The sequence below is a fragment of the Hyla sarda genome, chromosome 6, assembly GCF_029499605.1.
Source record: "Hyla sarda isolate aHylSar1 chromosome 6, aHylSar1.hap1, whole genome shotgun sequence".
NCBI classification, from domain to species: domain Eukaryota; kingdom Metazoa; phylum Chordata; class Amphibia; order Anura; family Hylidae; genus Hyla; species Hyla sarda.
The window spans coordinates 172095422-172120918 of record NC_079194.1 but is presented as its reverse complement, the minus strand read 5'-3'; the positions used below and the strand labels follow the sequence as shown (position 1 = coordinate 172120918).

At 54.6% G+C, this 25497-nt stretch overlaps 1 protein-coding gene across 2 annotated transcripts in view; it reads right to left on the bottom strand.

Annotated features, from left to right (window-relative positions):
• SS18L2 (SS18 like 2) overlaps nt 1-22788 on the bottom strand; it is a 51767-nt gene extending 28979 nt beyond the window's left edge. Inside the window, exon 1 of one of the 2 annotated variants that reach the window (XM_056525808.1) lies at nt 22475-22788. In XM_056525808.1, coding sequence (XP_056381783.1) covers nt 22475-22579 — 105 coding nt within the window. In that variant the 5' untranslated portion in view covers nt 22580-22788. Of the gene's footprint in view, nt 1-21921; nt 22183-22474 lie in introns of those variants that run through there. The other variant, XM_056525809.1, reaches the window with a different exon arrangement.
• Between the last annotated feature and the right edge of the window lie 2709 nt (nt 22789-25497).

Sequence of the window (25497 nt, the reverse complement as noted above, 5' to 3'; positions counted from 1 at the left end):
CATGGGGACAGGTCCACTCTGTCATATAAGGGAGGCATAGCGTGGGGACAGGTCCACTCTGTCATATAAGGGAGGCATAGCGTGGGGACAGGTCCACTCTGTCATATAAGGGAGGCATAGCGTGGGGAGAGGTCCACTGTCATATAAGGGAGGCATAGCGTGGGGACAGGTCCGCTCTGTCATATAAGGGAGGCATAGCGTGGGGACAGGTCCACTCTGTCATATAAGGGAGGCATAGCGTGGGGACAGGTCCACTCTGTCATATAAGGGAGGCATAGCGTGGGGAGAGGTCCGCTGTCATATAAGGGAGGCATAGCGTGGGGACAGGTCCGCTGTCATATAAGGGAGGAATAGCGTGGGGACAGGTCCACTGTCATATAAGGGAGGCATAGCGTGGGGACAGGTCCACTCTGTCATATAAGGGAGGCATAGCGTGGGGACAGGTCCACTCTGTCATATAAGGGAGGCATAGCGTGGGGACAGGTCCACTCAGTCATATAAGGGAGGCATAGCGTGGGGACAGGTCCACTCAGTCATATAAGGGAGGCATAGCGTGGGGACAGGTCCGCTGTCATATAAGGGAGGCATAGCGTGGGGACAGGTCCACGCTGTCATAAAAGGGAGGCATAGCGTGGGGACAGGTCCGCTGTCATATAAGGGAGGCATAGCGTGGGGAGAGGTCCGCTGTCATATAAGGGAGGCATAGCGTGGGGACAGGTCCGCTGTCATATAAGGGAGGAATAGCGTGGGGACAGGTCCACTGTCATATAAGGGAGGCATAGCGTGGGGACAGGTCCACTCAGTCATATAAGGGAGGCATAGCGTGGGGACAGGTCCACTCTGTCATATAAGGGAGGCATAGCGTGGGGACAGGTCCACTCTGTCATATAAGGGAGGCATAGCATGGGGACAGGTCCGCTGTCATATAAGGGAGGCATAGCGTGGGGACAGGTCCGCTGTCATATAAGGGAGGCATAGCGTGGGGACAGGTCCACTCTGTCATATAAGAGAGGCATAGCGTGGGGACAGGTCCGCTGTCATATAAGGGAGGCATAGCGTGGGGACAGGTCCGCTGTCATATAAGGGAGGCATAGCGTGGGGACAGGTCCACTCTGTCATATAAGGGAGGCATAGCGTGGGGACAGGTCCACTCTGTCATATAAGGGAGGCATAGCGTGGGGACAGGTCCGCTGTCATATGAGGGAGGCATAGCGTGGGGACAGGTCCACTCAGTCATATAAGGGAGGCATAGCGTGGGGACAGGTCCGCTGTCATATAAGGGAGGCATAGCGTGGGGAGAGGTCCGCTGTCATATAAGGGAGGCATAGCGTGGGGACAGGTCCGCTGTCATATAAGGGAGGAATAGCGTGGGGACAGGTCCACTGTCATATAAGGGAGGCATAGCGTGGGGACAGGTCCACTCAGTCATATAAGGGAGGCATAGCGTGGGGACAGGTCCACTGTGTCATATAAGGGAGGCATAGCGTGGGGACAGGTCCACTCTGTCATATAAGGGAGGCATAGCATGGGGACAGGTCCACTCAGTCATATAAGGGAGGCATAGCGTGGGGACAGGTCCACTCTGTCATATAAGGGAGGCATAGCATGGGGACAGGTCCGCTGTCATATAAGGGAGGCATAGCGTGGGGACAGGTCCGCTGTCATATAAGGGAGGCATAGCGTGGGGACAGGTCCACTCTGTCATATAAGAGAGGCATAGCGTGGGGACAGGTCCGCTGTCATATAAGGGAGGCATAGCGTGGGGACAGGTCCGCTGTCATATAAGGGAGGCATAGCGTGGGGACAGGTCCACTCTGTCATATAAGGGAGGCATAGCGTGGGGACAGGTCCACTCTGTCATATAAGGGAGGCATAGCGTGGGGACAGGTCCGCTGTCATATGAGGGAGGCATAGCGTGGGGACAGGTCCACTCAGTCATATAAGGGAGGCATAGCGTGGGGACAGGTCCGCTGTCATATAAGGGAGGCATAGCGTGGGGAGAGGTCCGCTGTCATATAAGGGAGGCATAGCGTGGGGACAGGTCCGCTGTCATATAAGGGAGGAATAGCGTGGGGACAGGTCCACTGTCATATAAGGGAGGCATAGCGTGGGGACAGGTCCACTCAGTCATATAAGGGAGGCATAGCGTGGGGACAGGTCCACTCTGTCATATAAGAGAGGCATAGCGTGGGGACAGGTCCACTCTGTCATATAAGGGAGGCATAGCGTGGGGACAGGTCCACTCTGTCATATAAGGGAGGCATAGCATGGGGACAGGTCCACTCAGTCATATAAGGGAGGCATAGCGTGGGGACAGGTCCACTCTGTCATATAAGGGAGGCATAGCGTGGGGACAGGTCCGCTGTCATATAAGGGAGGCATAGCGTGGGGACAGGTCCGCTGTCATATAAGGGAGGCATAGCGTGGGGACAGGTCCGCTGTCATATAAGGGAGGCATAGCGTGGGGACAGGTCCGCTGTCATATAAGGGAGGCATAGCGTGGGGACAGGTCCACTCTGTCATATAAGGGAGGCATAGCGTGGGGACAGGTCCGCTGTCATATAAGGGAGGCATAGCGTGGGGACAGGTCCGCTGTCATATAAGGGAGGCATAGCGTGGGGACAGGTCCACTCTGTCATATAAGGGAGGCATAGCGTGGGGACAGGTCCACTCTGTCATATAAGGGAGGCATAGCGTGGGGACAGGTCCGCTGTCATATGAGGGAGGCATAGCGTGGGGACAGGTCCACTCAGTCATATAAGGGAGGCATAGCGTGGGGACAGGTCCGCTGTCATATAAGGGAGGCATAGCGTGGGGACAGGTCCACTCTGTCATATAAGGGAGGCATAGCGTGGGGACAGGTCCACTGTCATATAAGGGAGGCATAGCGTGGGGACAGGTCCACGCTGTCATATAAGGGAGGCATAGCGTGGGGACAGGTCCCCTGTCATATAAGGGAGGCATAGCGTGGGGAGAGGTCCGCTGTCATATAAGGGAGGCATAGCGTGGGGACAGGTCCGCTGTCATATAAGGGAGGCATAGCGTGGGGACAGGTCCACTCTGTCATATAAGGGAGGCATAGCGTGGGGAGAGGTCCACTCTGTCATATAAGGGAGGCATAGCGTGGGGACAGGTCCGCTGTCATATAAGGGAGGCATAGCGTGGGGACAGGTCCACTCTGTCATATAAGGGAGGCATAGCGTGGGGACAGGTCCACTCTGTCATATAAGGGAGGCATAGCGTGGGGACAGGTCCACTCTGTCATATAAGGGAGGCATAGCGTGGGGACAGGTCCACTCTGTCATATAAGGGAGGCATAGCGTGGGGACAGGTCCACTCTGTCATATAAGGGAGGCATAGCGTGGGGACAGGTCCACTCTGTCATATAAGGGAGGCATAGCGTGGGGACAGGTCCGCTGTCATATAAGGGAGGCATAGCGTGGGGACAGGTCCACTCTGTCATATAAGGGAGGCATAGCGTGGGGACAGGTCCACTCAGTCATATAAGGGAGGCATAGCGTGGGGACAGGTCCGCTGTCATATAAGGGAGGCATAGCGTGGGGACAGGTCCACTCTGTCATATAAGGGAGGCATAGCGTGGGGACAGGTCCACTCAGTCATATAAGGGAGGCATAGCGTGGGGACAGGTCCACTCAGTCATATAAGGGAGGCATAGCGTGGGGACAGGTCCGCTCAGTCATATAAGGGAGGCATAGCGTGGGGACAGGTCCGCTCTGTCATATAAGGGAGGCATAGCGTGGGGACAGGTCCGCTCTGTCATATAAGGGAGGCATAGCGTGGGGACAGGTCCGCTCTGTCATATAAGGGAGGCATAGCGTGGGGAGAGGTCCACGCTGTCATATAAGGGAGGCATAGCGTGGGGACAGGTCCACTGTCATATAAGGGAGGCATAGCGTGGGGACAGGTCCACTGTCATATAAGGGAGGCATAGCGTGGGGAGAGGTCCACTGTCATATAAGGGAGGCATAGCGTGGGGACAGGTCCACTCAGTCATATAAGGGAGGCATAGCGTGGGGACAGGTCCACTCAGTCATATAAGGGAGGCATAGCGTGGGGACAGGTCCACTCTGTCATATAAGGGAGGCATAGCGTGGGCACAGGTCCACTCTGTCATATAAGGGAGGCATAGCGTGGGCACAGGTCCACTCTGTCATATAAGGGAGGCATAGCGTGGGGAGAGGTCCACTGTCATATAAGGGAGGCATAGCGTGGGGACAGGTCCACTCTGTCATATAAGGGAGGCATAGCGTGGGGACAGGTCCACTGTCATATAAGGGAGGCATAGCGTGGGGACAGGTCCACTGTCATATAAGGGAGGCATAGCGTGGGGAGAGGTCCACTGTCATATAAGGGAGGCATAGCGTGGGGACAGGTCCACTCAGTCATATAAGGGAGGCATAGCGTGGGCACAGGTCCACTCTGTCATATAAGGGAGGCATAGCGTGGGGAGAGGTCCACTGTCCTATAAGGGAGGCATAGCGTGGGGACAGGTCCACTCTGTCATATAAGGGAGGCATAGCGTGGGGACAGGTCCACTCTGTCATATAAGGGAGGCATAGCGTGGGGACAGGTCCACTGTCATATAAGGGAGGCATAGCGTGGGGACAGGTCCGCTCTGTCATATAAGGGAGGCATTGCGTGGGGAGAGGTCCACTCTGTCATATAAGAGAGGCATAGCATGGGGACAGGTCCACTCTGTCATATAAGGGAGGCATAGCGTGGGGACAGGTCCACTCTGTCATATAAGGGAGGCATAGCGTGGGGACAGGTCCACTCTGTCATATAAGGGAGGCATAGCGTGGGGAGAGGTCCACTGTCATATAAGGGAGGCATAGCGTGGGGACAGGTCCGCTCTGTCATATAAGGGAGGCATAGCGTGGGGACAGGTCCACTCTGTCATATAAGGGAGGCATAGCGTGGGGACAGGTCCACTGTCATATAAGGGAGGCATAGCGTGGGGACAGGTCCACTGTCATATAAGGGAGGCATAGCGTGGGGACAGGTCCACTCAGTCATATAAGGGAGGCATAGCGTGGGGACAGGTCCACTCAGTCATATAAGGGAGGCATAGCGTGGGGACAGGTCCACTCAGTCATATAAGGGAGGCATAGCGTGGGGACAGGTCCACTCTGTCATATAAGGGAGGCATAGCGTGGGCACAGGTCCACTCTGTCATATAAGGGAGGCATAGCGTGGGGAGAGGTCCACTGTCATATAAGGGAGGCATAGCGTGGGGAGAGGTCCACTGTCATATAAGGGAGGCATAGCGTGGGGACAGGTCCGCTCTGTCATATAAGGGAGGCATTGCGTGGGGAGAGGTCCACTCTGTCATATAAGAGAGGCATAGCATGGGGACAGGTCCACTCTGTCATATAAGGGAGGCATAGCGTGGGGACAGGTCCACTCTGTCATATAAGGGAGGCATAGCGTGGGGACAGGTCCACTCTGTCATATAAGGGAGGCATAGCGTGGGGAGAGGTCCACTGTCATATAAGGGAGGCATAGCGTGGGGACAGGTCCGCTCTGTCATATAAGGGAGGCATAGCGTGGGGACAGGTCCACTCTGTCATATAAGGGAGGCATAGCGTGGGGACAGGTCCACTCTGTCATATAAGGGAGGCATAGCGTGGGGAGAGGTCCGCTGTCATATAAGGGAGGCATAGCGTGGGGACAGGTCCGCTGTCATATAAGGGAGGAATAGCGTGGGGACAGGTCCACTGTCATATAAGGGAGGCATAGCGTGGGGACAGGTCCACTCTGTCATATAAGGGAGGCATAGCGTGGGGACAGGTCCACTCTGTCATATAAGGGAGGCATAGCGTGGGGACAGGTCCACTCAGTCATATAAGGGAGGCATAGCGTGGGGACAGGTCCACTCAGTCATATAAGGGAGGCATAGCGTGGGGACAGGTCCGCTGTCATATAAGGGAGGCATAGCGTGGGGACAGGTCCACGCTGTCATATAAGGGAGGCATAGCGTGGGGACAGGTCCGCTGTCATATAAGGGAGGCATAGCGTGGGGAGAGGTCCGCTGTCATATAAGGGAGGCATAGCGTGGGGACAGGTCCGCTGTCATATAAGGGAGGAATAGCGTGGGGACAGGTCCACTGTCATATAAGGGAGGCATAGCGTGGGGACAGGTCCACTCAGTCATATAAGGGAGGCATAGCGTGGGGACAGGTCCACTCTGTCATATAAGGGAGGCATAGCGTGGGGACAGGTCCACTCTGTCATATAAGGGAGGCATAGCATGGGGACAGGTCCGCTGTCATATAAGGGAGGCATAGCGTGGGGACAGGTCCGCTGTCATATAAGGGAGGCATAGCGTGGGGACAGGTCCACTCTGTCATATAAGAGAGGCATAGCGTGGGGACAGGTCCGCTGTCATATAAGCGAGGCATAGCGTGGGGACAGGTCCGCTGTCATATAAGGGAGGCATAGCGTGGGGACAGGTCCACTCTGTCATATAAGGGAGGCATAGCGTGGGGACAGGTCCACTCTGTCATATAAGGGAGGCATAGCGTGGGGACAGGTCCGCTGTCATATGAGGGAGGCATAGCGTGGGGACAGGTCCACTCAGTCATATAAGGGAGGCATAGCGTGGGGACAGGTCCGCTGTCATATAAGGGAGGCATAGCGTGGGGAGAGGTCCGCTGTCATATAAGGGAGGCATAGCGTGGGGACAGGTCCGCTGTCATATAAGGGAGGAATAGCGTGGGGACAGGTCCACTGTCATATAAGGGAGGCATAGCGTGGGGACAGGTCCACTCAGTCATATAAGGGAGGCATAGCGTGGGGACAGGTCCACTGTGTCATATAAGGGAGGCATAGCGTGGGGACAGGTCCACTCTGTCATATAAGGGAGGCATAGCATGGGGACAGGTCCACTCAGTCATATAAGGGAGGCATAGCGTGGGGACAGGTCCACTCTGTCATATAAGGGAGGCATAGCATGGGGACAGGTCCGCTGTCATATAAGGGAGGCATAGCGTGGGGACAGGTCCGCTGTCATATAAGGGAGGCATAGCGTGGGGACAGGTCCACTCTGTCATATAAGAGAGGCATAGCGTGGGGACAGGTCCGCTGTCATATAAGGGAGGCATAGCGTGGGGACAGGTCCGCTGTCATATAAGGGAGGCATAGCGTGGGGACAGGTCCACTCTGTCATATAAGGGAGGCATAGCGTGGGGACAGGTCCACTCTGTCATATAAGGGAGGCATAGCGTGGGGACAGGTCCGCTGTCATATGAGGGAGGCATAGCGTGGGGACAGGTCCACTCAGTCATATAAGGGAGGCATAGCGTGGGGACAGGTCCGCTGTCATATAAGGGAGGCATAGCGTGGGGAGAGGTCCGCTGTCATATAAGGGAGGCATAGCGTGGGGACAGGTCCGCTGTCATATAAGGGAGGAATAGCGTGGGGACAGGTCCACTGTCATATAAGGGAGGCATAGCGTGGGGACAGGTCCACTCAGTCATATAAGGGAGGCATAGCGTGGGGACAGGTCCACTCTGTCATATAAGAGAGGCATAGCGTGGGGACAGGTCCACTCTGTCATATAAGGGAGGCATAGCGTGGGGACAGGTCCACTCTGTCATATAAGGGAGGCATAGCGTGGGGACAGGTCCGCTGTCATATAAGGGAGGCATAGCGTGGGGACAGGTCCGCTGTCATATAAGGGAGGCATAGCGTGGGGACAGGTCCGCTGTCATATAAGGGAGGCATAGCGTGGGGACAGGTCCGCTGTCATATAAGGGAGGCATAGCGTGGGGACAGGTCCACTCTGTCATATAAGGGAGGCATAGCGTGGGGACAGGTCCGCTGTCATATAAGGGAGGCATAGCGTGGGGACAGGTCCGCTGTCATATAAGGGAGGCATAGCGTGGGGACAGGTCCACTCTGTCATATAAGGGAGGCATAGCGTGGGGACAGGTCCACTCTGTCATATAAGGGAGGCATAGCGTGGGGACAGGTCCGCTGTCATATGAGGGAGGCATAGCGTGGGGACAGGTCCACTCAGTCATATAAGGGAGGCATAGCGTGGGGACAGGTCCGCTGTCATATAAGGGAGGCATAGCGTGGGGACAGGTCCACTCTGTCATATAAGGGAGGCATAGCGTGGGGACAGGTCCACTGTCATATAAGGGAGGCATAGCGTGGGGACAGGTCCACGCTGTCATATAAGGGAGGCATAGCGTGGGGACAGGTCCCCTGTCATATAAGGGAGGCATAGCGTGGGGAGAGGTCCGCTGTCATATAAGGGAGGCATAGCGTGGGGACAGGTCCGCTGTCATATAAGGGAGGCATAGCGTGGGGACAGGTCCACTCTGTCATATAAGGGAGGCATAGCGTGGGGAGAGGTCCACTCTGTCATATAAGGGAGGCATAGCGTGGGGACAGGTCCACTCTGTCATATAAGGGAGGCATAGCGTGGGGACAGGTCCACTCTGTCATATAAGGGAGGCATAGCGTGGGGACAGGTCCACTCTGTCATATAAGGGAGGCATAGCGTGGGGACAGGTCCACTCTGTCATATAAGGGAGGCATAGCGTGGGGACAGGTCCACTCTGTCATATAAGGGAGGCATAGCGTGGGGACAGGTCCACTCTGTCATATAAGGGAGGCATAGCGTGGGGACAGGTCCACTCTGTCATATAAGGGAGGCATAGCGTGGGGACAGGTCCACTCTGTCATATAAGGGAGGCATAGCGTGGGGACAGGTCCGCTGTCATATAAGGGAGGCATAGCGTGGGGACAGGTCCACTCTGTCATATAAGGGAGGCATAGCGTGGGGACAGGTCCACTCTGTCATATAAGGGAGGCATAGCGTGGGGACAGGTCCACTCAGTCATATAAGGGAGGCATAGCGTGGGGACAGGTCCGCTGTCATATAAGGGAGGCATAGCGTGGGGACAGGTCCACTCTGTCATATAAGGGAGGCATAGCGTGGGGACAGGTCCACTCAGTCATATAAGGGAGGCATAGCGTGGGGACAGGTCCACTCAGTCATATAAGGGAGGCATAGCGTGGGGACAGGTCCGCTCAGTCATATAAGGGAGGCATAGCGTGGGGACAGGTCCGCTCTGTCATATAAGGGAGGCATAGCGTGGGGACAGGTCCGCTCTGTCATATAAGGGAGGCATAGCGTGGGGACAGGTCCGCTCTGTCATATAAGGGAGGCATAGCGTGGGGAGAGGTCCACGCTGTCATATAAGGGAGGCATAGCGTGGGGACAGGTCCACTGTCATATAAGGGAGGCATAGCGTGGGGACAGGTCCACTGTCATATAAGGGAGGCATAGCGTGGGGAGAGGTCCACTGTCATATAAGGGAGGCATAGCGTGGGGACAGGTCCACTCAGTCATATAAGGGAGGCATAGCGTGGGGACAGGTCCACTCAGTCATATAAGGGAGGCATAGCGTGGGGACAGGTCCACTCTGTCATATAAGGGAGGCATAGCGTGGGCACAGGTCCACTCTGTCATATAAGGGAGGCATAGCGTGGGCACAGGTCCACTCTGTCATATAAGGGAGGCATAGCGTGGGGAGAGGTCCACTGTCATATAAGGGAGGCATAGCGTGGGGACAGGTCCACTCTGTCATATAAGGGAGGCATAGCGTGGGGACAGGTCCACTCTGTCATATAAGGGAGGCATAGCGTGGGGACAGGTCCACTGTCATATAAGGGAGGCATAGCGTGGGGACAGGTCCGCTCTGTCATATAAGGGAGGCATTGCGTGGGGAGAGGTCCACTCTGTCATATAAGAGAGGCATAGCATGGGGACAGGTCCACTCTGTCATATAAGGGAGGCATAGCGTGGGGACAGGTCCACTCTGTCATATAAGGGAGGCATAGCGTGGGGACAGGTCCACTCTGTCATATAAGGGAGGCATAGCGTGGGGAGAGGTCCACTGTCATATAAGGGAGGCATAGCGTGGGGACAGGTCCGCTCTGTCATATAAGGGAGGCATAGCGTGGGGACAGGTCCACTCTGTCATATAAGGGAGGCATAGCGTGGGGACAGGTCCACTGTCATATAAGGGAGGCATAGCGTGGGGACAGGTCCACTGTCATATAAGGGAGGCATAGCGTGGGGAGAGGTCCACTGTCATATAAGGGAGGCATAGCGTGGGGACAGGTCCACTCAGTCATATAAGGGAGGCATAGCGTGGGGACAGGTCCACTCAGTCATATAAGGGAGGCATAGCGTGGGGACAGGTCCACTCTGTCATATAAGGGAGGCATAGCGTGGGGACAGGTCCACTCTGTCATATAAGGGAGGCATAGCGTGGGCACAGGTCCACTCTGTCATATAAGGGAGGCATAGCGTGGGGAGAGGTCCACTGTCATATAAGGGAGGCATAGCGTGGGGAGAGGTCCACTGTCATATAAGGGAGGCATAGCGTGGGGACAGGTCCGCTCTGTCATATAAGGGAGGCATTGCGTGGGGAGAGGTCCACTCTGTCATATAAGAGAGGCATAGCATGGGGACAGGTCCACTCTGTCATATAAGGGAGGCATAGCGTGGGGACAGGTCCACTCTGTCATATAAGGGAGGCATAGCGTGGGGACAGGTCCACTCTGTCATATAAGGGAGGCATAGCGTGGGGAGAGGTCAACTGTCATATAAGGGAGGCATAGCGTGGGGACAGGTCCGCTCTGTCATATAAGGGAGGCATAGCGTGGGGACAGGTCCACTCTGTCATATAAGGGAGGCATAGCGTGGGGACAGGTCCACTCTGTCATATAAGGGAGGCATAGCGTGGGGAGAGGTCCGCTGTCATATAAGGGAGGCATAGCGTGGGGACAGGTCCGCTGTCATATAAGGGAGGCATAGCGTGGGGACAGGTCCGCTGTCATATAAGGGAGGCATAGCGTGGGGACAGGTCCGCTGTCATATAAGGGAGGCATAGCGTGGGGACAGGTCCGCTGTCATATAAGGGAGGCATAGCGTGGGGAGAGGTCCGCTGTCATATAAGGGAGGCATAGCGTGGGGACAGGTCCGCTGTCATATAAGGGAGGCATAGCGTGGGGACAGGTCCACTCTGTCATATAAGGGAGGCATAGCGTGGGGACAGGTCCACTCTGTCATATAAGGGAGGCATAGCGTGGGGACAGGTCCACTCTGTCATATAAGGGAGGCATAGCGTGGGGAGAGGTCCGCTGTCATATAAGGGAGGCATAGCGTGGGGACAGGTCCACTCTGTCATATAAGGGAGGCATAGCGTGGGGACAGGTCCACTCTGTCATATAAGGGAGGCATAGCGTGGGGACAGGTCCACTCTGTCATATAAGGGAGGCATAGCGTGGGGACAGGTCCACTCTGTCATATAAGGGAGGCATAGCGTGGGGACAGGTCCACTCTGTCATATAAGGGAGGCATAGCGTGGGGACAGGTCCACTCTGTCATATAAGGGAGGCATAGCGTGGGGACAGGTCCGCTGTCATATAAGGGAGGCATAGCGTGGGGACAGGTCCGCTGTCATATAAGGGAGGCATAGCGTGGGGACAGGTCCGCTCTGTCATATAAGGGAGGCATAGCGTGGGGACAGGTCCGCTGTCATATAAGGGAGGCATAGCGTGGGGACAGGTCCGCTGTCATATAAGGGAGGCATAGCGTGGGGAGAGGTCCACTGTCATATAAGGGAGGCATAGCGTGGGGACAGGTCCACTCAGTCATATAAGGGAGGCATAGCGTGGGGACAGGTCCGCTCTGTCATATAAGGGAGGCATAGCGTGGGGACAGGTCCGCTCTGTCATATAAGGGAGGCATAGCATGGGGAGAGGTCCACTCAGTCATATAAGGGAGGCATAGCGTGGGGACAGGTCCGCTGTCATATGAGGGAGGCATAGCGTGGGGACAGGTCCACTCAGTCATATAAGGGAGGCATAGCGTGGGGACAGGTCCGCTGTCATATAAGGGAGGCATAGCGTGGGGACAGGTCCGCTGTCATATAAGGGAGGCATAGCGTGGGGACAGGTCCACTCTGTCATATAAGGGAGGCATAGCGTGGGGACAGGTCCGCTGTCATATAAGGGAGGCATAGCGTGGGGACAGGTCCACTGTCATATAAGGGAGGCATAGCGTGGGGAGAGGTCCACTGTCATATAAGGGAGGCATAGCGTGGGGACAGGTCCACTCAGTCATATAAGGGAGGCATAGCGTGGGGACAGGTCCACTCAGTCATATAAGGGAGGCATAGCGTGGGGACAGGTCCACTCTGTCATATAAGGGAGGCATAGCGTGGGCACAGGTCCACTCTGTCATATAAGGGAGGCATAGCGTGGGCACAGGTCCACTCTGTCATATAAGGGAGGCATAGCGTGGGGAGAGGTCCACTGTCATATAAGGGAGGCATAGCGTGGGGACAGGTCCACTCTGTCATATAAGGGAGGCATAGCGTGGGGACAGGTCCACTGTCATATAAGGGAGGCATAGCGTGGGGAGAGGTCCACTCTGTCATATAAGAGAGGCATAGCATGGGGACAGGTCCACTCTGTCATATAAGGGAGGCATAGCGTGGGGACAGGTCCACTCTGTCATATAAGGGAGGCATAGCGTGGGGACAGGTCCACTCTGTCATATAAGGGAGGCATAGCGTGGGGAGAGGTCCACTGTCATATAAGGGAGGCATAGCGTGGGGACAGGTCCGCTCTGTCATATAAGGGAGGCATAGCGTGGGGACAGGTCCACTCTGTCATATAAGGGAGGCATAGCGTGGGGACAGGTCCACTGTCATATAAGGGAGGCATAGCGTGGGGACAGGTCCACTGTCATATAAGGGAGGCATAGCGTGGGGAGAGGTCCACTGTCATATAAGGGAGGCATAGCGTGGGGACAGGTCCACTCAGTCATATAAGGGAGGCATAGCGTGGGGACAGGTCCACTCAGTCATATAAGGGAGGCATAGCGTGGGGACAGGTCCACTCTGTCATATAAGGGAGGCATAGCGTGGGCACAGGTCCACTCTGTCATATAAGGGAGGCATAGCGTGGGGAGAGGTCCACTGTCATATAAGGGAGGCATAGCGTGGGGAGAGGTCCACTGTCATATAAGGGAGGCATAGCGTGGGGACAGGTCCGCTCTGTCATATAAGGGAGGCATTGCGTGGGGAGAGGTCCACTCTGTCATGTAAGAGAGGCATAGCATGGGGACAGGTCCACTCTGTCATATAAGGGAGGCATAGCGTGGGGACAGGTCCACTCTGTCATATAAGGGAGGCATAGCGTGGGGACAGGTCCACTCTGTCATATAAGGGAGGCATAGCGTGGGGAGAGGTCCACTGTCATATAAGGGAGGCATAGCGTGGGGACAGGTCCGCTCTGTCATATAAGGGAGGCATAGCGTGGGGACAGGTCCACTCTGTCATATAAGGGAGGCATAGCGTGGGGACAGGTCCACTCTGTCATATAAGGGAGGCATAGCGTGGGGAGAGGTCCGCTGTCATATAAGGGAGGCATAGCGTGGGGACAGGTCCGCTGTCATATAAGGGAGGCATAGCGTGGGGACAGGTCCGCTGTCATATAAGGGAGGCATAGCGTGGGGACAGGTCCGCTGTCATATAAGGGAGGCATAGCGTGGGGACAGGTCCGCTGTCATATAAGGGAGGCATAGCGTGGGGAGAGGTCCGCTGTCATATAAGGGAGGCATAGCGTGGGGACAGGTCCGCTGTCATATAAGGGAGGCATAGCGTGGGGACAGGTCCACTCTGTCATATAAGGGAGGCATAGCGTGGGGACAGGTCCACTCTGTCATATAAGGGAGGCATAGCGTGGGGACAGGTCCACTCTGTCATATAAGGGAGGCATAGCGTGGGGAGAGGTCCGCTGTCATATAAGGGAGGCATAGCGTGGGGACAGGTCCACTCTGTCATATAAGGGAGGCATAGCGTGGGGACAGGTCCACTCTGTCATATAAGGGAGGCATAGCGTGGGGACAGGTCCACTCTGTCATATAAGGGAGGCATAGCGTGGGGACAGGTCCACTCTGTCATATAAGGGAGGCATAGCGTGGGGACAGGTCCACTCTGTCATATAAGGGAGGCATAGCGTGGGGACAGGTCCACTCTGTCATATAAGGGAGGCATAGCGTGGGGACAGGTCCACTCTGTCATATAAGGGAGGCATAGCGTGGGGACAGGTCCGCTGTCATATAAGGGAGGCATAGCGTGGGGACAGGTCCGCTCTGTCATATAAGGGAGGCATAGCGTGGGGACAGGTCCGCTGTCATATAAGGGAGGCATAGCGTGGGGACAGGTCCGCTGTCATATAAGGGAGGCATAGCGTGGGGAGAGGTCCACTGTCATATAAGGGAGGCATAGCGTGGGGACAGGTCCACTCAGTCATATAAGGGAGGCATAGCGTGGGGACAGGTCCGCTCTGTCATATAAGGGAGGCATAGCGTGGGGACAGGTCCGCTCTGTCATATAAGGGAGGCATAGCATGGGGAGAGGTCCACTCAGTCATATAAGGGAGGCATAGCGTGGGGACAGGTCCACTCTGTCATATAAGGGAGGCATAGCGTGGGGACAGGTCCGCTGTCATATGAGGGAGGCATAGCGTGGGGACAGGTCCACTCAGTCATATAAGGGAGGCATAGCGTGGGGACAGGTCCGCTGTCATATAAGGGAGGCATAGCGTGGGGACAGGTCCGCTGTCATATAAGGGAGGCATAGCGTGGGGACAGGTCCACTCTGTCATATAAGGGAGGCATAGCGTGGGGACAGGTCCGCTGTCATATAAGGGAGGCATAGCGTGGGGACAGGTCCGCTGTCATATAAGGGAGGCATAGCGTGGGGACAGGTCCACTCTGTCATATAAGGGAGGCATAGCGTGGGGAGAGGTCCACTCTGTCATATAAGGGAGGCATAGCGTGGGGACAGGTCCGCTGTCATATAAGGGAGGCATAGCGTGGGGACAGGTCCACTCTGTCATATAAGGGAGGCATAGCGTGGGGACAGGTCCACTCTGTCATATAAGGGAGGCATAGCGTGGGGACAGGTCCACTCTGTCATATAAGGGAGGCATAGCGTGGGGACAGGTCCACTCTGTCATATAAGGGAGGCATAGCGTGGGGACAGGTCCACTCTGTCATATAAGGGAGGCATAGCGTGGGGACAGGTCCACTCTGTCATATAAGGGAGGCATAGCGTGGGGACAGGTCCGCTGTCATATAAGGGAGGCATAGCGTGGGGACAGGTCCACTCTGTCATATAAGGGAGGCATAGCGTGGGGACAGGTCCACTCTGTCATATAAGGGAGGCATAGCGTGGGGACAGGTCCACTCAGTCATATAAGGGAGGCATAGCGTGGGGACAGGTCCGCTGTCATATAAGGGAGGCATAGCGTGGGGACAGGTCCACTCTGTCATATAAGGGAGGCATAGCGTGGGGACAGGTCCACTCAGTCATATAAGGGAGGCATAGCGTGGGGACAGGTCCACTCAGTCATATAAGGGAGGCATAGCGTGGGGACAGGTCCGCTCAGTCATATAAGGGAGGCATAGCGTGGGGACAGGTCCGCTCTGTCATATAAGGGAGGCATAGCGTGGGGACAGGTCCGCTCTGTCATATAAGGGAGGCATAGCGTGGGGACAGGTCCGCTCTGTCATATAAGGGAGGCATAGCGTGGGGACAGGTCCACTGTCATATAAGGGAGGCATAGCGTGGGGACAGGTCCACTGTCATATAAGGGAGGCATAGCGTGGGGAGAGGTCCACTGTCATATAAGGGAGGCATAGCGTGGGGACAGGTCCACTCAGTCATATAAGGGAGGCATAGCGTGGGGACAGGTCCACTCAGTCATATAAGGGAGGCATAGCGTGGGGACAGGTCCACTCTGTCATATAAGGGAGGCATAGCGTGGGCACAGGTCCACTCTGTCATATAAGGGAGGCATAGCGTGGGCACAGGTCCACTCTGTCATATAAGGGAGGCATAGCGTGGGGAGAGGTCCACTGTCATAAGGGAGGCATAGCGTGGGGACAGGTCCACTCTGTCATATAAGGGAGGCATAGCGTGGGGACAGGTCCACTCTGTCATATAAGGGAGGCATAGCGTGGGGACAGGTCCACTGTCATATAAGGGAGGCATAGCGTGGGGACAGGTCCGCTCTGTCATATAAGGGAGGCATTGCGTGGGGAGAGGTCCACTCTGTCATATAAGAGAGGCATAGCATGGGGACAGGTCCACTCTGTCATATAAGGGAGGCATAGCGTGGGGACAGGTCCACTCTGTCATATAAGGGAGGCATAGCGTGGGGACAGGTCCACTCTGTCATATAAGGGAGGCATAGCGTGGGGAGAGGTCCACTGTCATATAAGGGAGGCATAGCGTGGGGACAGGTCCGCTCTGTCATATAAGGGAGGCATAGCGTGGGGACAGGTCCACTCTGTCATATAAGGGAGGCATAGCGTGGGGACAGGTCCACTGTCATATAAGGGAGGCATAGCGTGGGGACAGGTCCACTGTCATATAAGGGAGGCATAGCGTGGGGAGAGGTCCACTGTCATATAAGGGAGGCATAGCGTGGGGACAGGTCCACTCAGTCATATAAGGGAGGCATAGCGTGGGGACAGGTCCACTCAGTCATATAAGGGAGGCATAGCGTGGGGACAGGTCCACTCTGTCATATAAGGGAGGCATAGCGTGGGCACAGGTCCACTCTGTCATATAAGGGAGGCATAGCGTGGGGAGAGGTCCACTGTCATATAAGGGAGGCATAGCGTGGGGAGAGGTCCACTGTCATATAAGGGAGGCATAGCGTGGGGACAGGTCCGCTGTCATATAAGGGAGGCATAGCGTGGGGACAGGTCCGCTGTCATATAAGGGAGGCATAGCGTGGGGACAGGTCCGCTGTCATATAAGGGAGGCATAGCGTGGGGACAGGTCCGCTGTCATATAAGGGAGGCATAGCGTGGGGAGAGGTCCGCTGTCATATAAGGGAGGCATAGCGTGGGGACAGGTCCGCTGTCATATAAGGGAGGCATAGCGTGGGGACAGGTCCACTCTGTCATATAAGGGAGGCATAGCGTGGGGACAGGTCCACTCTGTCATATAAGGGAGGCATAGCGTGGGGACAGGTCCACTCTGTCATATAAGGGAGGCATAGCGTGGGGAGAGGTCCGCTGTCATATAAGGGAGGCATAGCGTGGGGACAGGTCCACTCTGTCATATAAGGGAGGCATAGCGTGGGGACAGGTCCACTCTGTCATATAAGGGAGGCATAGCGTGGGGACAGGTCCACTCTGTCATATAAGGGAGGCATAGCGTGGGGACAGGTCCACTCTGTCATATAAGGGAGGCATAGCGTGGGGACAGGTCCACTCTGTCATATAAGGGAGGCATAGCGTGGGGACAGGTCCACTCTGTCATATAAGGGAGGCATAGCGTGGGGACAGGTCCACTCTGTCATATAAGGGAGGCATAGCGTGGGGACAGGTCCGCTGTCATATAAGGGAGGCATAGCGTGGGGACAGGTCCGCTCTGTCATATAAGGGAGGCATAGCGTGGGGACAGGTCCGCTGTCATATAAGGGAGGCATAGCGTGGGGACAGGTCCGCTGTCATATAAGGGAGGCATAGCGTGGGGAGAGGTCCACTGTCATATAAGGGAGGCATAGCGTGGGGACAGGTCCACTCAGTCATATAAGGGAGGCATAGCGTGGGGACAGGTCCGCTCTGTCATATAAGGGAGGCATAGCGTGGGGACAGGTCCGCTCTGTCATATAAGGGAGGCATAGCATGGGGAGAGGTCCACTCAGTCATATAAGGGAGGCATAGCGTGGGGACAGGTCCACTCTGTCATATAAGGGAGGCATAGCGTGGGGACAGGTCCGCTGTCATATGAGGGAGGCATAGCGTGGGGACAGGTCCACTCAGTCATATAAGGGAGGCATAGCGTGGGGACAGGTCCGCTGTCATATAAGGGAGGCATAGCGTGGGGACAGGTCCGCTGTCATATAAGGGAGGCATAGCGTGGGGACAGGTCCACTCTGTCATATAAGGGAGGCATAGCGTGGGGACAGGTCCGCTGTCATATAAGGGAGGCATAGCGTGGGGACAGGTCCGCTGTCATATAAGGGAGGCATAGCGTGGGGACAGGTCCACTCTGTCATATAAGGGAGGCATAGCGTGGGGAGAGGTCCACTCTGTCATATAAGGGAGGCATAGCGTGGGGACAGGTCCGCTGTCATATAAGGGAGGCATAGCGTGGGGACAGGTCCACTCTGTCATATAAGGGAGGCATAGCGTGGGGACAGGTCCACTCTGTCATATAAGGGAGGCATAGCGTGGGGACAGGTCCACTCTGTCATATAAGGGAGGCATAGCGTGGGGACAGGTCCACTCTGTCATATAAGGGAGGCATAGCGTGGGGACAGGTCCACTCTGTCATATAAGGGAGGCATAGCATGGGGACAGGTCCACTCTGTCATATAAGGGAGGCATAGCGTGGGGACAGGTCCGCTGTCATATAAGGGAGGCATAGCGTGGGGACAGGTCCACTCTGTCATATAAGGGAGGCATAGCGTGGGGACAGGTCCACTCTGTCATATAAGGGAGGCATAGCGTGGGGACAGGTCCACTCAGTCATATAAGGGAGGCATAGCGTGGGGACAGGTCCGCTGTCATATAAGGGAGGCATAGCGTGGGGACAGGTCCACTCTGTCATATAAGGGAGGCATAGCGTGGGGACAGGTCCACTCAGTCATATAAGGGAGGCATAGCGTGGGGACAGGTCCACTCAGTCATATAAGGGAGGCATAGCGTGGGGACAGGTCCGCTCAGTCATATAAGGGAGGCATAGCGTGGGGACAGGTCCGCTCTGTCATATAAGGGAGGCATAGCGTGGGGACAGGTCCGCTCTGTCATATAAGGGAGGCATAGCGTGGGGACAGGTCCGCTCTGTCATATAAGGGAGGCATAGCGTGGGGACAGGTCCACTGTCATATAAGGGAGGCATAGCGTGGGGACAGGTCCACTGTCATATAAGGGAGGCATAGCGTGGGGAGAGGTCCACTGTCATATAAGGGAGGCATAGCGTGGGGACAGGTCCACTCAGTCATATAAGGGAGGCATAGCGTGGGGACAGGTCCACTCAGTCATATAAGGGAGGCATAGCGTGGGGACAGGTCCACTCTGTCATATAAGGGAGGCATAGCGTGGGCACAGGTCCACTCTGTCATATAAGGGAGGCATAGCGTGGGCACAGGTCCACTCTGTCATATAAGGGAGGCATAGCGTGGGGAGAGGTCCACTGTCATAAGGGAGGCATAGCGTGGGGACAGGTCCACTCTGTCATATAAGGGAGGCATAGCGTGGGGACAGGTCCACTCTGTCATATAAGGGAGGCATAGCGTGGGGACAGGTCCACTGTCATATAAGGGAGGCATAGCGTGGGGACAGGTCCGCTCTGTCATATAAGGGAGGCATTGCGTGGGGAGAGGTCCACTCTGTCATATAAGAGAGGCATAGCATGGGGACAGGTCCACTCTGTCATATAAGGGAGGCATAGCGTGGGGACAGGTCCACTCTGTCATATAAGGGAGGCATAGCGTGGGGACAGGTCCACTCTGTCATATAAGGGAGGCATAGCGTGGGGAGAGGTCCACTGTCATATAAGGGAGGCATAGCGTGGGGACAGGTCCGCTCTGTCATATAAGGGAGGCATAGCGTGGGGACAGGTCCACTCTGTCATATAAGGGAGGCATAGCGTGGGGACAGGTCCACTGTCATATAAGGGAGGCATAGCGTGGGGACAGGTCCACTGTCATATAAGGGAGGCATAGCGTGGGGAGAGGTCCACTGTCATATAAGGGAGGCATAGCGTGGGGACAGGTCCACTCTGTCATATAAGGGAGGCATAGCGTGGGGACAGGTCCACTCAGTCATATAAGGGAGGCATAGCGTGGGGACAGGTCCACTCTGTCATATAAGGGAGGCATAGCGTGGGCACAGGTCCACTCTGTCATATAAGGGAGGCATAGCGTGGGGAGAGGTCCACTGTCATATAAGGGAGGCATAGCGTGGGGAGAGGTCCACTGTCATATAAGGGAGGCATAGCGTGGGGACAGGTCCGCTCTGTCATATAAGGGAGGCATTGCGTGGGGAGAGGTCCACTCTGTCATATAAGAGAGGCATAGCATGGGGACAGGTCCACTCTGTCATATAAGGGAGGCATAGCGTGGGGACAGGTCCACTCTGTCATATAAGGGAGGCATAGCGTGGGGACAGGTCCACTCTGTCATATAAGGGAGGCATAGCGTGGGGAGAGGTCCACTGTCATATAAGGGAGGCATAGCGTGGGGACAGGTCCGCTCTGTCATATAAGGGAGGCATAGCGTGGGGACAGGTCCACTCTGTCATATAAGGGAGGCATAGCGTGGGGACAGGTCCACTCTGTCATATAAGGGAGGCATAGCGTGGGGAGAGGTCCGCTGTCATATAAGGGAGGCATAGCGTGGGGACAGGTCCGCTGTCATATAAGGGAGGCATAGCGTGGGGACAGGTCCGCTGTCATATAAGGGAGGCATAGCGTGGGGACAGGTCCGCTGTCATATAAGGGAGGCATAGCGTGGGGACAGGTCCGCTGTCATATAAGGGAGGCATAGCGTGGGGAGAGGTCCGCTGTCATATAAGGGAGGCATAGCGTGGGGACAGGTCCGCTGTCATATAAGGGAGGCATAGCGTGGGGACAGGTCCACTCTGTCATATAAGGGAGGCATAGCGTGGGGACAGGTCCACTCTGTCATATAAGGGAGGCATAGCGTGGGGACAGGTCCACTCTGTCATATAAGGGAGGCATAGCGTGGGGAGAGGTCCGCTGTCATATAAGGGAGGCATAGCGTGGGGACAGGTCCACTCTGTCATATAAGGGAGGCATAGCGTGGGGACAGGTCCACTCTGTCATATAAGGGAGGCATAGCGTGGGGACAGGTCCACTCTGTCATATAAGGGAGGCATAGCGTGGGGACAGGTCCACTCTGTCATATAAGGGAGGCATAGCGTGGGGACAGGTCCACTCTGTCATATAAGGGAGGCATAGCGTGGGGACAGGTCCACTCTGTCATATAAGGGAGGCATAGCGTGGGGACAGGTCCACTCTGTCATATAAGGGAGGCATAGCGTGGGGACAGGTCCGCTGTCATATAAGGGAGGCATAGCGTGGGGACAGGTCCGCTCTGTCATATAAGGGAGGCATAGCGTGGGGACAGGTCCGCTGTCATATAAGGGAGGCATAGCGTGGGGACAGGTCCGCTGTCATATAAGGGAGGCATAGCGTGGGGAGAGGTCCACTGTCATATAAGGGAGGCATAGCGTGGGGACAGGTCCACTCAGTCATATAAGGGAGGCATAGCGTGGGGACAGGTCCGCTCTGTCATATAAGGGAGGCATAGCGTGGGGACAGGTCCGCTCTGTCATATAAGGGAGGCATAGCATGGGGAGAGGTCCACTCAGTCATATAAGGGAGGCATAGCGTGGGGACAGGTCCACTCTGTCATATAAGGGAGGCATAGCGTGGGGACAGGTCCGCTGTCATATGAGGGAGGCATAGCGTGGGGACAGGTCCACTCAGTCATATAAGGGAGGCATAGCGTGGGGACAGGTCCGCTGTCATATAAGGGAGGCATAGCGTGGGGACAGGTCCACTCTGTCATATAAGGGAGGCATAGCGTGGGGACAGGTCCGCTGTCATATAAGGGAGGCATAGCGTGGGGACAGGTCCACTCTGTCATATAAGGGAGGCATAGCGTGGGGACAGGTCCACTCTGTCATATAAGGGAGGCATAGCGTGGGGACAGGTCCGCTGTCATATCAGGGTTGCATAGCGTTTTACCCCTTTCCTATGACTGTCCTGCAGAGTGGAGCACGTCTGCCCTCTACCTGCAGACACCTATCCTCACCCGCTGCACGTTATCCTCCGGTATCTGCACTCGCCCGCGGAGTCTTTCTGGCACAAACACAACAGACATGTTCCCGGCCAGCTTGCAGTTCTGGCGCACACTGATTACGTCACTATTCCCGCGCACTCAATGAACTCATCGCCACGGGGGGGGGGAGTGCCTGCCCTAGTCACATGACGTCAACCTATAGCAGTGAACTGTCAATTTCCTAAAACGCAAGAAAATATTTATTAAACACATTATTTATAGAGTTAGCGACAACTAAAGACGTCGGAACGGGATGTGATATGAGAAGAAATGAGGGGAAACGAAATGAAACCGGAAGAAGCAGTAACAAGGCCCGCCGGCTACAGCTTGGACACAGCTTACTCGGGAAGTCACGTGACATACAGACAGAGATTCCCCTGTAAGCTCGCCATGCTGGAGACTGGATTTCACATACAATGTACAGAGGGTCTCCACACTTCACTCAGGATTGCCAGGGAGCAGAGGTTGGGAGGAAAAATACAATCTTTGTTTGGCCCAGCAGAAGTGCCCCAATGACGTCACATACATGGTGCAGTGCACGTGACCACCGAGGGTACAGAACAGCTATCATGTTCTCTGCCTCCTGGAATGGGGTGTGCAGCCCAGAGAACCCCTTTAGGTCACAGTCCATTTCGGCATTGAGGATACAGCTCTTCTTTTTGTGCGTTTTTCTCCTCGCCTTTTAAGAGACATAATTCTTATTTTTTATCCACAGACCTGTACAAGGGCTTGTTGTTAGTGCATATAATTGTACTTTGTAATGACACATTTAACCCCTTGGGGACGGAGCCCATTTTGACCCTAAGGACCAGAGCAATTTTTTGCACATCTGACCACTGTCACTTTATGCATTAAAGGAGTAGTCCAGTGGTGAACAGCTTATCCCCTATCCTAAGGATAGGGGATAAGTTTGAGATTGCGGGGGTCCGACTGCTGGGGCCCCTGCGATCTTCTGTACAGGGCCCTGACAGCCCGCGGGAAGAAGGTGTGTCGACCTCCGCACGAAGCGGCGGCCGACACGCCCCCTCAATACAACTCTATGGCAGAGCCAAAGTGCTGCCTTCGGCAATCTCCGGCTCTGCCATAGAGATGTATTGAGGGGGCGTGTCGGCCGCCGCTTCGTGCGGAGGTCGACACCCGCTATCTGGCCGGAGAGCCTGGCCCCTGTACAGAGAGATCGCAGGGGGCCCCAGCGGTCGGACCCCCCGCGATCTCAAACTTATCACCTATCCTTAGGATAGGGGATACGTTTTTCACCACTGGACTACCCCTTTAATAACTCTGGGATGCTTTTACTTATGAATTTGATGCCGAGAATATTTTTTCGTGACATATTCTACTTTATGTTAGTGGTAAATTTCCTTCGATACTTGCATCATTTCTTGGTGAAAAATTCCCAAATTTCATGAAAACTTTTTTAAATGTTGCAGTTATATAAATTTGAAGCTCTCTGCTTATAAGGAAAATAGACATTCTACATACATTATATATTGATTCACATTTACAATATGTCTACTTTATTTTGGCATCATAAAGTTGAGATGTTTTTATTCTTTGAAGACATCAGAGGGCTTCAAAGTTCAGCAGCAATTTTTCCCAAAAATTTCAAAACCTGAATTTTTTTAGGGTCCAGTTCAGTTTTGAAGTAAATTCGAGGGTCTTTATGTTAGAAATACCCCATAATTGACCCCATTATGAAAACTGCACCCCTCACCGTATTCAAAATGACATTCAGAAAGTTTGTCTATTCACAGGAATAGCAGCAAAGTGGAGGCAAAAATTCTAAATCTTCATTTTGTACACTAACATGTTCTTGTAGACCCATCTATTTTTTTTTACATAGGGTAAAAGGAGAAAAAAAAATTTTTAACCCAATTTCTCTCGATTAAGAAAATACCACATATGTGGATGTAATGTGATCTGTGGGTGCACTAGAGGGCTCGGAAGGAAAGGAGCAACTCCCAGCATGCCTGGGCATGCTGAGAGTTGTAGTTTTGCAACATCTGGAAGGACAGTGGTCTCCAAACTGTGGCCCTCAAGATGCTGCAAAACTACAACTTCCAACATGCCCAGACAGCCAAAGGCTGTCTGGCATGCTGGGAGTTGTAGTTTTGAAACTCCTTGATACAGCTGTGAAGATAACTTTACGGTGATCTTCACAGCTGCATCTGACACCACTGCCACTTGCCTGCCGCCGGCCTCCTGTCAGCTGCTGGTCCTGGTCCCCGTTTCGGAGGTAACTGCGACCGGTCCCCGCCACATCATCACCGCCATCTTTCCCCTGCTTTGCCCCGACATCCAGGGGCGGGCAGAGGGGGGAAAATGAACTTTCACTCCTGACAAGCCAATCGCAGGGGATAGAAGGAGGTGGCACACCTCACTCCTATCCTTCAGGATGGTCGGAGCTGACCGCTCCAATCATCCCTATTTTCCGGGCTATCGGGTCATCAGGCATCCCGGTCCGATCCCCGTCCAGCTAGCGTCGGGGATCGAAATTCCCACGGGCTTACAGGTACGCCCTTGGTCCTTAAGTACCAGGGCGCAAGGGCGGACCCATATGCCCGTGGTCCACAACAGGTTAATTTTACCATAAAAATTAAGGTGAAACCAAGAAATTATTTAAGGGGGAAGGTGGTCGGATTGACCCAATAAAAAGCAATTTTGCTACTTTTGAAGGGCTTTGGTTTTACATTGCATTTTCCGTAAAACTAGCATGTTTTGTCTATCCTGTGGGTCAACAACATTAAAACGATACCTATGTTCACATGCTTTTCTATTGTACTACTAATAAAAAATACTCTTATAGTGTGTATGCAGTTCAGCATACAAGATAATTAACCCCTTGGGGACGAAGACCATTTTGACGAAAGGACGAGAGCATTTTTTGCACATCTGACCACTATGCATTTATGCAATAATACCTCTGGGATGCTTTTACTTATAAATTTGATTCAAAGATTGTTTTTCTCTATCGGCGCCATTGGGAGACACAGACCGAGGGTGTATCTTGCTGTCTCTAGGAGGTGTGACACTATGGTAATAAAAAAAAAAGTCAGTTCCTCCCAGCAGGATACACCCGCCTTCAGGCTCTGAGCTAGTCAGTTTAAGCTTAGTGTCTGAAGGAGATGGACATGGGCTGGATTCTCCAGACCAGGTCTTTTGTTTTTTGTTTTCCTAGTATAAGGACGTGTTAGTTTTTTTATTCCTTTTTCTTTCTGTTTTCAGGTGGGGACTCAGGGACTGCGGTTCCCTGTTTCCCCATTGCGAGTGAGGGGGCACAGACATTGCATATATGCGCTGTTAACCCCCCTCCAACGGTCAGCGCCTGGGTGGTACCTCATGGGTCCGGGTCCCCCTATGTCTCTGCTCGCGCATAGCAGCCAGACGTGATGCAGGAACCATAAGCTGGCTGAAGACTTCACTGAAGACTCCATTAGGTAAGTTCTTCTGACTGAGGTAAGTACCTTTTTCCACAGGTACAGCCTCGCAACCTCTGGAGACCCCCTGTTTTGGCCCACCTCAGTTTTTGGGGCTTTTTTAACAGGGGCT